The sequence below is a fragment of the Calonectris borealis genome, chromosome 2, assembly GCF_964195595.1.
Source record: "Calonectris borealis chromosome 2, bCalBor7.hap1.2, whole genome shotgun sequence".
NCBI classification, from domain to species: Eukaryota; Metazoa; Chordata; class Aves; order Procellariiformes; family Procellariidae; genus Calonectris; species Calonectris borealis.
Genome location: NC_134313.1, coordinates 68,523,297 through 68,541,392, shown reverse-complemented (window position 1 = coordinate 68,541,392; position 18,096 = coordinate 68,523,297). Strand labels below are relative to the sequence as shown.

At 36.7% G+C, this 18,096-nt stretch overlaps 1 protein-coding gene and 1 long non-coding RNA gene across 5 annotated transcripts in view; one reads left to right on the top strand and one right to left on the bottom strand.

Moving 5' to 3' along the window:
* The window catches only part of INVS (inversin), a 103,738-nt gene that overhangs the window by 72,943 nt on the left and 12,699 nt on the right, over positions 1-18,096 (bottom strand). For all 4 annotated transcript variants that reach the window (XM_075142240.1, XM_075142245.1, XM_075142242.1 and 1 more), the window contains one exon: positions 16,189-16,355. In XM_075142240.1, the coding sequence (XP_074998341.1) occupies positions 16,189-16,355 (167 nt within the window). The remainder of the gene's footprint in view (positions 1-16,188; positions 16,356-18,096) is intronic.
* Positions 17,854-18,096, top strand: part of LOC142078936 (uncharacterized) — a 389,734-nt gene continuing 389,491 nt past the window's right edge. Inside the window, exon 1 of the long non-coding RNA XR_012672411.1 lies at positions 17,854-17,863. This is a non-coding gene — a long non-coding RNA (uncharacterized LOC142078936). The remainder of the gene's footprint in view (positions 17,864-18,096) is intronic.

The window sequence follows — 18,096 nt, the reverse complement described above, 5'->3', positions numbered from 1 at the left end:
GCCAAATACTAGTGATAGTCCTGGTTTAATTAGTCAGTGCCAAATCTGGACACAAACAAGTAAGCGGTTTCTCAGTCCCAACAACAATATTTCTTCTTGTAACCATTAAAGACCATTTGTGAGGTCAGCTGCGGAGGGGCAATTAATGCAAGAATGATGTTTTATAAAGGACACTCAAACAAGGAGATGCCTTTGCCTGTAAAGCTATTTTTTAAGATACAGACTTGGCAGCAGACATCAATGTCCTGGGAGAAGAGCTGGGCAAGTCTCTTGTGCACCGAGGGATGCCGCAATGCTAGACATGCTAAAGGAACAGCAATAAGTGAAACAAAATGAAATCTATTCAGATACGAACTGTAACACTCCAAGTATAGTACCATGTTTAGAAAGAATCGCGTTTTTAAGATGCAACCATTAATTTTCAAGTTCAAACGCTAGAGAAATTTTCACTTATTCTTTGAATAAAACAAAATGAGAGAGAGGGGACAGCCATTTGGTAACAGTATATAAAAGAGACCTAGCAGTTGAAAACCAGGATAATTAAGTCAACTTAAAATAGCCAAGCATCAAGCAACATGTAATAACATTCTGTAGAAAAAGCACTGCTCATGCCTGCATAAAGTACTTCCTTTGCTGGGCAAAATTTTGCCTAACTGTCCTAAAGCATGTCTGCATCCTGTTCAGTTCTAGTCCGTCTTCCCAACAAAATATCTGAGTTTAAGTTATGCACCAGTTTGGGTTTTTTAGCCTTACGTGGTCACTGAAGATGTTTTTTTAAGGACAGGATCACTTTACCTTCTCATTCTTTTAACTGACTTTCTTCATAAACTAATATGAATTATTTTATTCATTGATATCAGCCTGAAAAATTATTGCTACAGAAGAGGACTTAGAAAAGATCTGAAAAAGTAACAATGGGTAAGTCATCAGACCAGCTGCTCTTCTAAATTTTACTCACAAAAGTATACGACCGTGAATTTGATAGATGAAAATAAAGCAACTCTACCAGCTGGCTGTACAGATATTTAAGATATCATTCCATATGCTATGCAGAATTAGTTCCTTTTCACTGGGAAACACAACACAAGTAGGGCTGCTCTATGTTCTGCCACCACGGCTTGCACTTCATTCATATTTTCAAAATCTTTTAGAAAATCACTGCAGTTGCGAACATTTCTTATTATTTTTAATGAAATCTGAAATGCTTGATATCAAGACAGCTCAATAGAGACACTAGTATGATAATACACTACATGTTTTGGGCCTGACAACATCCTCTGGTAAAAGAAGATATAAAGCCAAATGGTGGCAGGGAGGAGAGTTAACAGAGCAAGAAGCAGAGGAGAGATGCAGAGAAGTGAAATTACATCGTGCTTGAAAATGAGAGAGAATAGTTTGTACAATGAAAATAAGTCAATTAAGTTAATAAAAATACCTGTGACATTGCTAGAGGAGAACAGAAAGAAAACACCAATAGCGATGCTCTAGCTACACTAAGAAGGGGAGAAAATGGGGAAAGCACAGATCATTGCCATGGCAAGGAAATTGTCTGGAAAAAAAAAAAAGAAGGGCAAGGATTTTGGTAGCAAGTATTAGGTAAAGCTCTAGAAATGAGGATACTGAATTATGACACACTTCTTATCACAATGAATAAAAATAAAGCAGGTACTTGACAAAAAAAAGTAATTTTTCAGAAGAATGGACAGATTTTTAATAAGCTAAAAGTATAATTTAAAAATCTTCTAGTAATAAGTGGGCCAGGGCTTATTTTATTATCAGGAAAAATTTTTATTTTATTATCACAGTGCTTCTATAGCGCAGACTACAACAGAGTGTAGAAACACTGGGTCAGCATCATGGATATTGTGGATACTGGAGCCAGCCTGGCCACAGCAGCATAATACTCCTCTTGTGGCTCAGCAATCTCAGCTATCTTCACCACAATTAAATCTGCAAGAGCAGGCCATTATCTCAATTCTTCAGCTGTCTTCCTATAGCTTACACCAGAAGGTTAAATGTGATTAAATCAGATTAAATACCAAGATCATAAAGTGAGAGTTGGAGAAGCAATGAAACAAAACAGAGAGGGAAAGATGAGGCAGAGAACTGGGTTATAAGAAAAGTTAGAAGTTTAGTTCCAATAAAGCCTAGACTAGAAATGACAGAGGTACAATACCTGTCAGGTAACTAATTGCAAAAGCAAAAATTATTCAAGACCCCTGAATCCAGACTCTTACACAAAGATGGGCCTTTGGCAGCATGGCAATCAATCTGAAAGGGGAAAACCCCCACGATTTCTGACACATTAACCATTGAAGCATGATAACAGATAATAGTTCAAGATTTCTGCTTCTGAAATACTCAGAGCATTGTACTAACCTACGAAGATAAACCTGAGATTAAGGATGGGTTTGCCAGCATTTACAGCAGACCACGACTAAATACACTGTCATGAGTCCAAATGGCCATCAATAAGTAGTGTAGAAGAGAGGGAAGCGGCAGGGGAATCAATCCAAACTGAAACACCAATACTAAAACCACTAGTATAGAATAAATGATCAAAAACATCTATGAGATTTTAAAAAATCTACAAGCTTATAAAAAAGGAGAAAAATATAAAATTGTCTTTTTTTCAATGAGCCAACACAAAATAAAGGGCTTTTTCCCCCCCTCTCTAAAAACTGCTATTTCAAGGTCATCAGCAGCTAAGGATGCTAGCTCCTTGTAAGAGATGACCAGTTATATGAAGGATAACTTTGGCCAAGTACTACAGATCTCAGGAAAAGTGTGTTACGTAGAGAAAGGAGATACTGGTATGGTTACAGTTAAGACTTGCTTTGAAAAGAGTGACAAAGTAAGATGACAAAGAGAGAAACCACTATTTTAGCAATTTTATAAACAAACAAATCCTTCTTTAAAATCTAGTCCTATTATTTATCCTGGTAAGGTAAATATTAGTACTGTAAACCTTCTGAGACATTAAGCTGAAAAAAATTATTTGTTCTACTAGCATAATGGCCCTTTCATTGGATTTATCTTCTTTAGAATAATTCAAATCTTTCTCCAAGAAACAGGCAGAGAGCAAGGGATCAAAAGCAACAACTGTTAAGAAAATACAGATAAAATTCAACTGACAATTTTACCATCCAATGCGGGACTGGATCATAGTACTTACTCTACTTCCAGCAACATTGAAACAACTGCTATATCTCAAAAAACATACTGGTACTATCAGACTGCCAAATCTTTAAACAAAATATTAAAACAAAATATTCAGTTTCTTTATAGCTTCTGCTAAGTGATTCCCTCCATTGGTGGATATTTTCCCCTCCTATGTCATAATCTTTCGCATTTTTGTTCCCCATCTCAGTAGTTAACTGGCTTTTTCTCAAGACATAGGACCAGTCCGATTTGGTATCACGCTGCCAAATCTGTTTCACACAAACTCTGTCTGTCTCTGTGTGTGTGCACATGCGTGTGTGTGTGAGACAGAGAGAGATACAGAGAGAGCAGACACCACGCATCCTCATTAACTGGAGAGACATATAATTAAGCAAGAAGGGGTTAAAGCATACATTAGCCTAGTCTACTTTTCTATCTATTACTTTTTAAAAAGCTTTCATATGTCTTCTTCCTTGTTTCTGAAAGCTAACCATCCCTTCTTCCTTTCAGGAAGGTTGACATTTGACAGCTTAACATAGCTGACAGGGTTACCCAACAGCCCACCCTCCCTATTCTCAATCCAATTAGACCTCTAATCCTCCAGATGAAAGGCCCAACTACTCACGTTCCTCATGACAAGGACAGCTATTGATTATTTGTCACTACAGCTAACACCTTCTCTGTCGAGGCCACTCTGACAGAAGCAAACCTACCAAATTAGACAGCACTTTATCTGCCCTGGAGGCCAAATGGCACAACAAGTAAAGGCTAATAAATGGTATAAAAATGAACAAATCATAACATTATGACAGGTTGATCGTTGCCAGCAGCTTCACAGCTCAAGCTTGATGCTCCGTTAGGCCTGTTCCTTCTCTTTTCTCTTCCACTCGTGCTCCAACTTTGACTGAATTAAAGGCCAGAACAATTAAGGCATTTGACCAGCAAAGATAAGCTAGGATAGAAGTATCATCAAGGGACACAAATGTCAATAGCAGACTACCGTTTGTCAATAAAAACATTCCAGAGATGCAAATGCTTATGACTCTGCTCTCCACTAGGCTGTACTGACTCCCTTTGTACAGAGCTCTTCTCAAGCCCAGGCAGAAACTCTGGGAAAATTAATACCAGAAAACCAAGCTTGAGCTGGGAAACGTTCTTATCAGGCAAGGAGTTGCAGCATTAAAAAAGAAATCCTAATACCAAGCTACATGACAGAGAGATGTTACAGTTGTTATTTCATTTATTATCTATGAAATTTTCCTTTCTTTTTAGTGGAGTGATATAATCCAGGAATACATCATTTGAATTCATCATTATAAATTTTCTTCAATTGTTTCTCAAGAAAAAAGATCTCTGTTTCTAGGACGATATGCAGTGTCTAGTAACATAGGACCTCACAAGTCACATCACTCTAAGGCAAACTGAAAAGCAGCAACATTTATTATTTTTACAGTGGTACTATCCAAAAACATTAATAGCGAGATCAGAGGCACAGTCCCTGAACTGAGGTTCTTTAATGCAACAAACAGCAGGAAGAGAACATCAGAAAAACCCCAAATAAAAAACACCACAACCATAGGAACATTGTTAAGATGATGTAATCACAAGAATAATGTGAGTAAAAATACACAAGTTCTTGAAACAGTTAAAAAGCAGTTAGTACTCCCCTGCCATAATTAATTAGTTGATTTCTCAAATATGCCAGAAAGAATGTATTTTCCAGCAAGGGATCCCTACGCTTCTGAAATTACTAACAATAAAATACTATTAAATTACATTAAAACTTAAATAAAATAAAAGCTTCTTTAGCTAAAGAAGACATAAGACATGAATATCTGCTATTCTACTTTGGAAAAATCTAGTTTAACTGAGGAAAATGTTACTGTGTAACATCTAGATCGTACAGATATACAAAACTACATGCAAGTGCAACATAATGCTATTTTTAAAAAAAAATCTAAAGACTGTAAAAAGATTTAGTCAGTAAAAAAAGTAATCAAATTATGTAGTATTTGTCCTCAGACTGTTTTAACTTCTTAGGTTTACAAAATACTCTTGTGGATGAACACATGTTTATTAATCGTTTCAGTCAGACACAGATGATCAAACTCTTTAACAGATGTGCATTTCAGTACAATAATATCACAAAACATAGATACTAGAATGAAGAGCCTGGCAAACAGATCCCTTAAGATTACTGTTGCCCTTGGAAAAAATGAACCTACAGGACGTTTAGGTAAATTGGGTCTCACAAAACTCACACAAACTGGTAAAATATGGATAAGTTGAAATTGTATATAATATCTCTAGGAATAAACTTAAGTTATTACTATACAGCTTGAAAATATACTCCAAATGCAATAGATGACCGCAAGGAGGGGACAAATATTTTAATTATCAAACAGCTTCGTGTGCCATCGGGCAGGCACGTCTCCGCTCCGGGCGACAACGCCCGCCTGTACCCCCACCCCGCCCTCTCCCAAGCCGGGCCGCCTCCGCCTCCCCGCGCGGAGCCGCGCAGCGCCACCCGTGCCGAGGGAGACCCCTGGCGGCGCCGCCGGCCCGGCCCGGCCCGGCCCGCCCCACCGCCACCGCCGCCCCAGCGCCTCCCGGACTCCTCCTCGCTCGGGGCAGCCATTCTCGCCTGCCCTGGCCGCTGCGGGCCGGCGGTGTTCTCGGGAGCTGCTCGGGGTTTCAGCATGAAAAATTCCCTTATCGTGTGTATTACAGACCTCCTACTCATCCTAGGGTGTCTTCCAAGCCATGGTCTGTTCTTGTTTAGCAGATTCTCACTCTTTTGAACGCACGCCTTGTTTACCTAGGAAAGGAATACCTATCACTCTCCCAATTTGGTTTTACCTGGTCCGTTAAAAGTATTCTCATTTGGGCTTTTCCCCCCCTTTTATTATTTTAAGACCTTTTCTTTTTTTTTTTTTAAATCTTCAACTATGATGGCTAAAAAAACAATGTTATACTACAGGACTAGCTGGTGCCAAGCAGTGAAGAAAAATTACTATTCTTCTTCATTTCTAATCATATCAGAAAAATCTGTAAATGTCTTCGTATAAGTATTAGACTTATTAACCCGATGAGTTGGCTCCCCCGTTATTATTCCTGAGTTTTCTTCTGCAATACTTATTTATAATATTTGGTTTATGATCACCATTCTTGATAAGTGTGAATCTTTTCCATCATTATCGGTCAGAATCAGAAATCATATACTGCTATGTTTTTCAAGTTGTGTCCCATGAGACGTGCTTCCCTGAGAATCATATCTGAACATCCTTTACACATAGCAAGAGTTAACCCATTCGTCTTCACAAAAACCTTAGATGTATTTATTCTTTGTTCTACTTTTAAATTAGGTTCGTAACCCTCATAATTAAAACAAAATCCTTCACAATATGGATGCTACAGTGACGGCTGCCAGTCATCAACTAGAGATCACCACTTCATGTACATGTAAAAGAGAAGGCACCACACTTGGTCTATCCCTTTCCACGCAAATATACTCTGCTATGTAGTATTTGTCTAAATACACCACAAGTGCTCCTGCTGCAAATCCTCTCTTTAAACCTCCTCCATCCACCTTCAGCTTTCGCTTCTACTATTCTAAATGGGGAAAAATAGTATTTTGCTATTACGAGTGGAAGTAGATAGAAACATTCTGTCTACAGCAGGCTATAGAGCAAACGTGTCAGGTATTTATAGTATAATGCATTTTAGTGCCTCAGCCAGCTTTATTTGTTCCCTTTCACAATCCAGTCCTATCCAAAGACAATGACAGACACTACATTTTTTGTTTAGCCATGCGATAATTCCTTTGGTGCTCAAAATGACTGCTGCAAAGTAGGTATATTCAGGGAGGCAGTCACAAATTGCAAGCAATATTTTCAAACATAGTTTATAAGAATAAGCAAATTTAGTAACCAACAGTTACTAAAATAATTTAAAAGAGTCGATTTTACATATGCCACAGCCTACAGATATTCATACCATATTCATTCAGACCAGAATCTGATCTTTAGCTACTCTGAAATTCTGATCTTGAACTTGAAGTCAAAAGAGCTACTTTGGGATGTAAATTTTTGCATAATCTTGTCTTAAACTGTGATTTTCTACTAACATAAAACCAGTGAGAAATCAGATTCAGATGCCTTAGTATCTGCTGTGCAACTGAAAACTGGCTTGTAAAACAGTACTTCTACAGTTTTCTCTTCTGCAGACAAGAGAACCGGCCGCATTTTAACCCACAGTTTGACAGCAGAGACAGATGATTGCTGGATACCACTATAGTGACTTAGCATTTAAGGAGCAACCAACAATGTGCGTGCTCTTACCTTGGTACAAGGAATGACAAAGTGTGTAAGCTGAAAATACATTGCCTGAAAATATTAGAATCACATATTTGTCTTGCAAAGTAATGCCCAAATCAAGCTCTCCACACTAACAAAACTGTTGTCAAGCTTTTACAGAAACCTAAAGTATCTACAGGAAGTTGGGCTCCAATTGGCTTCAATTATGCTGCTCTATAATGTTTACTATAACTGACTTGAAAAGCCTTCCCTCTCCTTCGCATCTGTGATGCGCTAATGAATGAAGATACAGGATTTCTGAAGTTGAAGAATACACAAGGCAGTGTGCTGACCATTCTCCTAATATCCAGTGTTGCTTGATTTCCCAGAACATTTTCAGACCAATCATTTCTCCCTCTAGCTACACGCAAAAGAGCTTACCTAACACTGGTCTCCAAGATGCTTCTATCCTGTACTATTTTTTGTATACAAACGTGTTCCAAGCCACCCTGCACATTTCAGTGGAAAAATAGTGACATTTAAGAGGCCCTGGAGCTATGTTGGAATGCTGAGTTTCACAAGAGGAGACGAATACTTTGATTTCAAGATCACCATTTCATACTTTAATATTTTGCTCACTGATCATTAAATCAAGACAGATTAATGTAGAGGCAAATGGAAGTATTAATGAAATCTAAAGAACAGTCTGTGGCAGAATTAGAGAGACATACAAGATCCTGAAAGAAAGCCACAACTGCTATTTATCACACAAAAAAAAAAACCCTTCAGAAGGGTTCTCTTGTCCTCCCTCAAGTGGCACACTGCTAAATTCTTACCTAAGGTTTTAAGAATATTTTTCATGATGCCAAGGTTCATTTAGGAAGTTCCAGCCAGGTCTCTGGCGGCTTTATTATTCTTCCTGGTCAGTGACAGCACAACTTTCTGGGGGACCATATGGTAAATCAGATCTCTGTAACAATGTGAGTTTTTCCTTCCTAAACTTTTCCTGTAGTTATTTTTAACCATTTCAGTTAGGCTTACAGCACAGATCAACAGTAGCATCAGCACATCCAATAGTGAAAAGCATTTGGGAGCATGAGGACTTGTAGTAAACAGGCAGAAAATGAACCGTTATTTTGTAGAGTTCATTTTCTGCCGACTCACTGAATGGTGAGCAGTTCCGCAGTTGTGGAAAGGGGTTGGGGAAGGCTGTGGGCAGGACCAACCCTTTGGTAGCTAGATCAGCTTATCTGTAATACAACACATACAAATCACATGCAAGGAACTGTGCCTTCTGCCCTTGAGCGTCTTCAGGCTGCGTTCACTAGAGAACCCTTTGTTTGTGAAAGTAAAGAAAACATTTATATCACAGTTATTGCCTGTGGCTTAATTAAACACAGAGGAAACTATAGTCCTGCATGTAAAAAAATCACCTCTTCTGGCTGATTGGCCAACATTCCTGTTTCACACCTTGGTTTGTTCAGATTTTTCACATTTAGTTAAATTGTATATCATATGAAAGTATGACAGAATGAATGGAAAGCTCATTCATACTTCATGAACCCATATGTACAGAATTCATATTACTCATTATGAGCTCTTATTTAAGAGGGAACATCACAAAAGATTACCAGCCTAGCGAAAAAAGAACATCAACTGACCATCATCATCTCTGAAAGGCACTGTGATTATTTATTTCCATGATACAGATTGGGAAAAAAAAGCTAGAAGCGCATGTGCTCTTTTATGCAGTTCAAATAATGCCTTATGAATCATTTGAGAGACTATAGCTCTAGGAGATATATCTTGAAAAAGGTAGGGGAAAAATGGGGAAAATGCATAAGCTTGCTCCCAGGCAAGTTTTATTCAGGAGCTTTTAATACAAACATCTTTTACATGGACAAGAAAGGAGAAATAACATTCCGGTTTTGGGGCTCTTGAACTACCCTGACTGTACTCATTAGATAAGACTTGAGAATAAGCTTTCATAAAATAAGTGAACTAAAGACTACCTTCTGTTTCTAATTTTCTGCCATGTCTTACCCTTCCACAGGCTGTCTTTTCTTACTTCCTTCTTTACCTGCATGGTTACAGATGAGTATACAAGAACAACCATTTTTTCTAGTTTAAGAAAAGTTACAATTAAAGATCATTAAAATATACCCTCCTACTTTACGCAGAATTCCTAACTGCATCCTGGATGTACTGCTATTTATCAATAACTGTGTCAGCAAAGAATTAATATAACCTACGGAATATTTAATGCTTCTAGATAATGAAAGCCACATTTTCCCACTGGGGTGGTATTAATCTTCCTGAAACCAAAATTAATATCCTCCTGATAGTTAAGCATCCTGATAGATTATTTTAAGTGCATATTATTAGCATCCAACAACAAAACTATTGAATTTTTTCTTCTATCCTTGTTAACACAAAAGGCTGTGCTTGGGGAATTCACAGAGATTGTTACTTCCCCAGAGTAAACAGATTGCTAATAAGTGAGCATCCTCTGGGAGAAATTCTGAAAGAAGCAGGACTGGTTTTTTCCTTATATTAAACTGGAATTACTTATGAAAGATAGATGAAAAAATCATATACAGGTAATTTGGGTATGTAGAAACACTTCTGTTCAGAAATATCACGTGTGGGTGTTTAAGCAAGTTGCAATTTAAGACTAGAAGCAAATTGCTACCAGAACGCTTACAAGTGAAAATGAATGTCTGTAGTTAAAACTGCAATCCCAGTACTCATATCTGCCTCCACAGCATGTTCATTTCACAATAATCTAAGTTCTACCAGCTTAAATCATCTGTACCCACGTAGTAATACAATTCCTCAATGTGAAATCACTGGCAAATTATGTTAATGATTTTACTTCTATTGCAATCAGTCACTGTTTCAGCTCCCAGTAAATTACATCCATGTTCATGAAGTCACAACTGTCCTCTGAAACTCCTAGGGCAATCTTCACAGGTGCACTCCTACAATCATTTGTATCATTTTCTGGTGTGTTTGAGGTTTTGGGGTCTTTTTTGTTTGATTGTTTTTTAATTTAAAGTTTCTGAAGTTAATGAGTTGACCTCTCCTTTTTCCTTTTTTTTTTTTTATTTTTAAGGGTGTGCATCCTTTCAAAATTGCTTGGGAGACTTGTCCATTTAATGAGAGAGACCAAAACAGTCTACTTTTATAGTGGAATAGAAGAAAATCCAAGAAGAAAAACCAAGTAACTTCATTTACATGGCCTTCTGCCTACAAAGACTGAAACATCTCCATCATAAGGCTGATGAAGAAAAGACAGATACTACAAAAGATCATGTCAATGAAGATTTGAAAAAGATGACTTGCTAAAAAATGTATGCCTTGGGTGAGATTCATTTATCACAATTTAGACATTGACAACATCAAAACCTACATCAGTCGGATGCCTAAAAGAATGACTGAGCTAGTCAATGTGTCCTAAGGTACTCACCTATACTTTAGGGTGAATGAACTGCACCCTAAAGTGCATTAACTTTAAAAGTGGTCTAGATGACTAGCTCAGATGTACATGTCTGCAATGTAAATTTCTACAGTTACATGAGATTATTCTCACCCTATCATCTCACATTGCATTGTAGTATATTTTTAATATTTTCCATCAACAGAAAAGATATATTTGTTACATTTAAGCAAAGAGTTTAACTTTCTAGCTCCTTATTCATGCTAAGAATCTTTTTTGGACCAACAGATGTGTAAAGCTTAAAAGCTATAATACAAAGGATGTCTATCACCAAATGGAAGACTTATAATTAAGAAGATAATTATTATCATTAAGCAACCACTCATCAAAGGTTATCATATCAATGTATAACCACAGTTGTTTTCAAAAAGCATTGCTATTTCAAGTAGTATTAACAGCTGAAATTTCTGACCCTACCTTATTAACTTCAGGAACTTTCTGCAAAGAAAGGTGTGAGAACACTTACACTTAATCTGCTATTAAAGGAAGATGGCTAGGTGGACCAATAAGTAAGGGAATATCCTAACTCTTACTTCTTGCAAATAGTCCAGAATGACATTAACGAAGTCTGAGACAGAGAGATTACAAGAACTCTTTGTTGAGTGCCTGATACATCTTTCCAGGTAACTATTGCTTTGTGGACATGCTCCAGTGACAAAAGCCATTTGGACAAAGCATGGGAAGACAAGGATGACAGAGCGACTCATTAATTGGTAAAGATGACCTAGATATTAAAACTGCCTTAATAGGGTTACTGAAATCATCAGATCACCTTCACTTTTTACCCTTGTTGAAACCCGTGGAACTGAAAGAACATGGAATAGCATGGGTCAGTCTGCCTAGCTATGCTATCAGAAATGTTTTTGACAGAGACTATGAACAGCATTTATACCAAGTGCAGAAATTTTGATACTGTTTATTGATGTTCAAAGCAAAACAGAGCTATTTTGACAACTCACAGTTCTGAAAGATGGCTTCTAGGACACTTGCGGGACAACAAGCAAAAGCACTGGAGTGCACCAGAATATGTGGGAGGAGATCAACTACACAACTGCAAATAACAAAGTAACTACTTAAAAAGGAGTTAGAGGTGCCATTAGGAAAAGATGAAGGATTAAGGAACTACTATGAGACACTCTCTCACATCAGATAATGTTTTGTATGACTATATGGGTAATGCTGTAATCTTTACCTGTAATTTAGGAAGAACTCTGTATTATCAACAAATGAGAATTTGAATTTTGAACACTGGATGTGATTGTTACCATTTTGAAGGTCTGGAAGAAATGCTTTTATGAAATAAAATCCTTATGCAACAGTAATTACAAACATGACGGGAGCAAAAGTTGTCTGTTATTCTGCAGACAACAGCTGGAAGTATAAAACTTGCAGAGAGGTGGAAGTTAAAAATAAAAATAAAATATAATAGATAGCTGGTATGTACATATGTGTATGTATACACACACTCACCAATTATAGCCAGGTTTGTAAATCACATAGATGTAGTCAGAAGCTAGTTATGCAAGCGTTAATGGAATGATGTTACAGCTATTCCTTTAAGTCCTACCCAACCAGAAATCCATCCTAGAGAAAAAAGGCAATGAGAGTCCTAATTCATTTTACTTAATACCGATGATTTATGACTGAATTCAGGGCTATGCCACATTTCTGAATGTTTGTTCTATAATAGGGATAAAAAAAATATGCAAGCTATTTTACTAGGACTGAAAGACACGAACTGGCAATCCCTTTATCACTGAAGTCTCCAGACAGAAAAACGGGAATAGCTTCGTCTCAAGTGAGCAGGCATTTCTACCAATACCTTAGCAGAGTTATTTGATGCTGGAGAAAAAACAAAGGAAAGAACCTTACATTGGCTGTAGTTTTCACTGATGCTGAGGGAACAGAGTATTGCAAGATTCTCTGACAGACAAATGGCAAAAAGCATTCTGCAGAGAATGAAACCAATTTTTCTTTCTATAACCAGGATTACTAATGGGAGAGTCAACATCTTGAATCTAAACACATGAAGGAAGACATTCAGCTTCCTTCTGTCCAAGATGGCTAAATCATTCTTTCTATTTGGCATTAGAAGAATATCTTCTCACAAACTCTGAGACAGTTCTGTGGCTCCCAAATACAGCAGAGACCATTTTTTGTCAAACCAACTGCAAGACTGTTTCAGAGGAACACCTGTAAAGGGACATGTAAAAGAAGCCTGCAGAATGATAACCTAATAAGACTCAAATATTCTGGCAACAAACTCTAGCACTCGGGATGTCTGCTGAGATCTGATGAGTAAGGTGTTCCAAGACAGCAAAAAATGGCAAAAGTAATTCAAGTACCTAAAGAGGAAGGTTCCTACTCAGGAAACCTAACTGCATTTCACATCCATCTGCTTTAGTTGAGAATATGTGTGTGGAAAAGTGTCTTCTCTTTCCTGCCTCTTCACTGGTTGCATGTAAAGGTCTGTGCATTAATCTTCACTTCTCTCCCCAAAGAAAATGAAAATTAGGATGCAACTCAAGTGCAATTCAGGAATCTGAAATCTCCAAGCACTGTCATTCTGTGACTACAAATGAATGGAGATTTAGAAAGTCATATAAGCCTGTTTTGAAGAAGTGCAGGACAGCGATTGACTGACTCACAACCTTGAACACAAAAAACCTATAAAGTGGCCCTGGTAAATATGTATATTCATGATTAATCAACACTGACAATAAAACTTCGGAAACGGGTTATCTCAAAGCATTTTTCTTTTTCTGTCTGAAAGTCAACTTTCAGTATTGGTTACGAAGGAAAAATTTTTTTTACTGGGGTGGGGGGGAAATTAGCCCTTATGTTAGAGGAGAACATAAACCAAAAATATCAGAGAGGAATAAGAAGAATGCAAAACATTATTTAAACAGCCAAAACTGCATGGAACATGAAGTTGTTTTGAATTTTAATTTTATATATTTTGCAGAAGGCATTCATGATAGAAATGCGGATCTTAAAATGTTCATAAGGAAAGACTGAAGACAAAATTTTACACACATGAAATGTTAATTTCATAAGCTGACATCAATAGTGAGTAACTGCTCAGAAGGCACAGAATGTAGTTTTACAGGACAGCTAAGCAGTCAGCCAAATGCAAAGCAGCTGCAAAGGCTGTCTCCTGACCACTTTTTGCCACCCCAGCACTATGATGGCACAAGCACTTACGTGGCTATGGGGTGAATCACATCTATCTGGTACATTACACAATAAGTGGCTGACTGCATAAAATCTTCTGCTAAAACAGCATGAGATAAAGACAGTACCTTTTTTTCAGGTGCACTGTCAACTGAAAACACATCTAAGATGGTCCAAGTATCACATCATACAAACTGTCCTTTCATGATTGCAGCAAGACATAAAGGAAATGGAGAGCACATGCAATTAATGGATATTATGCCAAGGCAAAATATCTCTTGCCTTGAATAGCTGCTGTACAAATATCCACAATATGAACATACAGACAAAGACTTAAACACGAATTTATATTGGGTTAATATGCTAAAACGTATTTTAAAAACCTGGGGAAAATGTAATTTTTAAAATAAAATTTTTAATATGATTAAAATGTTCATGTGCCTATCAGGTCATAAAATCTAAAGCCTGTATGAACACCAGGGAAGTATAGCATCTTACAGCAATTTTTTAAGTCTCTGACATTGTTATGTTTATCAAATACCTGTTTGAAACAACAACATTCACAGTAAGCTGGTCACTTAGAAATATGAAGTTAACCCTGGTACACTAGAGACAAGGTTATGATGACGACTGAAATATTTCATCAGGGTATTGTAGTATGTAACCAAATAGATGAAACAGCCTATTTCAACTCAGCTATAACTTACTGTAACTAATTACGATTGTTGTCAAGTAATGTAGTGCATTACTGTACACATTTCAAGAATGCATTCACACTATTTTTTAATAGTTCACATTTTTACCTACGGAATTTGTAAATTTAAAATATTAAATGAACCCTTAATTCCCAATAAGGGATGCAGTAACACAGACCACACGGTCCTTATGGATTCCCATGCAAGTGTAACTGAACAACATCATCTTATAATCTTCCCAAATCGTTCTCTATTCAACTGCATATATCCTTTCTTACTAAATACTGTGACCATACTATAGCTACCTTTACGTAAACCTAACTAAAATAAAACAAAATAAAATGCAGAATATATTAAAAAGTATATAAAACATCTGAACAATGTGAATGATTTTAAACAGAGGACAAGTTATTAGAAATAGAAATGGTTTGCTACAAAAATCATGGCAGGCACTCTAACTGGTACCAAAAGACACAGCTTACATAGCCCAAACAACTTTCCCTTTTGAGCAGTTACAATTTTAAACATACTATAAAAGGTAAAATAGTAAATAAAAAGCTGTTCCTTTCAGTTTGAATTTTTAATCTTCTCTGTGGAGTCTTTTTCATAGTTTATGAACTCAACCTTCTTGGTTAGCTAGCCAACCCACCTTTTTTTTTTTCTTCTCCTGTCAGCAGTTTGCTCATTCTCCTGTAACTGTGGACACTTCCCCCAGCTCTAAACACACTCAAAGTTTATTTCAGCTTTAAGTTACACTTTTATTTACAAAAAATTACCTTTTATTTTATTGTTGCATACTTCCTTTAGCACCTCTTCAGTGGGACAATGTAATTGGACAATATTATAGACTGAAATTGTAGAAGGAAACACAGACAGTAATGCATTTCCTTCCCAATCCTGGAAATGATTTGGTATTCCATATCCTTGAAATTCTCAGACACGGCATTAATAATTAACAGTATATGTCCTTATATCCACTGAAATGAATGGTAACATCCTAAGGAGTATTAGAGTGTACAAAATTTAGTCTTTACTTAGAACTGGCTATCCTGAAATAGACAAGGACTATTTTTCCTAGGAAGTACAAGCTCTTAACACAGCAACGAATTATACTGTCTCTGCAGACAGCTACAAACACAGTGAGTAAAAACATTAAAAAATAAAAAATAACCCTCCAAAGATTTACTTTGGGATGGGCCAAGTTTTTAAAAAATAGCATTGATAGCATTATAGCATGATAGCATTACTTGCCTCTAAAATAACGAAAGCCTCTAAAGATACAACACGCTTACTCAATACAAGAAAATACCTGTTGTGAATGACGCACGTTTATACAAAGGCAGAGCACTTTTAATGTAATTACCTTTTGTGCAGCAAGATGGAGAGCAGTTCTTCGGCTACGATCAGCTCTATTAACATCGGCTCCAGCCTTCAGCAATGCCTCTGCACAGTCTAGCCTGTCAGCCAATACACAGTACATAAGTGGAGTTCTTCCAAACTGGTCCTCTTTATCTTTCAGCTCAGTGTTTCCTAAAAAAAAAAAAAAAAAGAATCACATGAAACAATTAAGTCTGTGAGTATCTAAGAGTAGTACTTTTTTATTAAATGGGTACTATAATTAGAAGTAGTACTTTCTTATTATAAATGAACAGAGTGATCAAAATAAAGGAGTATAAGGTAAACCCAGAGCTACTACTTTTTACTCTGTTTTTACTGACATTTATAGGACATTTCAAAACATATTTACAGAAAAAGGACATTCAGAAAACATTAGTTCCACAAATACACCTACCACCAGTAACATTCTGCAGTGGCATAATTATAAATAATTTTTAAAGTGTTATACAGGTCTTGGCTGCAAAGATTACTTTAAAAAATATCAAGAACAGGTAAACCAAATAGTCCTCCTGAAACCTGTGAACACTGTAAGTAAAACAAGCTCTGAAGCCTACTCACAGCAAGATTTATTTAAAAAGCATAAACAAGTCAATATTACATCAATACCATTATTTATTTCATAGCGCCTTACAATATGGAAACTACTAAAACTCTTCTCAAGCTTTCTTGAATTGATACAGTTAGTAAGGCAGCAATTAAGTTAAATAAGAAGTTTGAGGTCCTATAAAAAATCAAAACATTGTATTCCTATTCACAGTCAAAAAAAAACCCCCAAACCCAAACCAGTATGCATCCTCCACTACAAAGTTTCATATTTCTATTATGTCACCACATAGAAACTAGCACCTATAAATTAATGGGTATCAACTATCCTACACATCCCAACTCTAAATACATCTCCCATGTCGCAATGTCTACAATTATTCAAGGAACATTGAATTTAACAGGTAAGTTAATTTTTCTTTTTAAATATTCCTTTGTTTGCATGATTGTTGATGCTTCAAAAGAACTCCAGCAGAGGCATGCTTCTCCTTTACAAACACAATCTTCACTCTCCCCCAGCATATTTACTTATCTACATATCTAGTAATTGTATTCTCAATTATGATTTCTATTGATTCACCCAGCAGAAGAGTCAAGCAGATTAAATGTGAATCAAGGGGAATATCAAGGATTAAAATCCATTCCCTACCAACCAAGCCTCTCACAAAAAACACTTTTAAGCAGGATATTGCCAGTTAGAGCAATCATTTGCTCACTCACCTAATTTCCAAGTTCCTTTAAAACTGTTCAGTGAATACCATGTTGTTCTCATGATTCATTCTGTAAGACCTTCTCTTGCTTAAAAATTGTGATTTGCACTGAGAAAACTCTTTCTGCTCTGTAAAAAACAGTTTAGGAACCTTTCCAAGCCCTTCTGTGAATGCAGATATAGAAAAATTTTTTTTTTCTTCACCCATGGCCTTGTCTTCTCTAACTGCCCCTTCACCTTGACAATCCACTAGTTTTATAATTAATTTTTATGCCTCTAGCAAATTAGTCAAAAAAAAAAAAAAAAGTCTTTTACTGACCTGCACCTACCTTCCTCAGACACAGGTTATGTTTTCTGAAGAACACCTTCTTGCTTTTAATACCCCACTGTTACGCTGCTGTTTAGCATGCTCGCTTCCCTTTGATCTTCCTAAACTTCTTCTTTTGTTAAGTGCTTTTGCATTCACTTCACACTGCAAGCAAGGTGTTTGCTCTTTAGACTAATCTTTAGATTCTTCTTAGCAAACATTTTTATTTCAATGTCCTTCACCACTTTTACAGTACACAACTATAGTGGGCTGCCATTGCTTATCTGTGTATTCTCTGGTCAAGAGTTACAAAA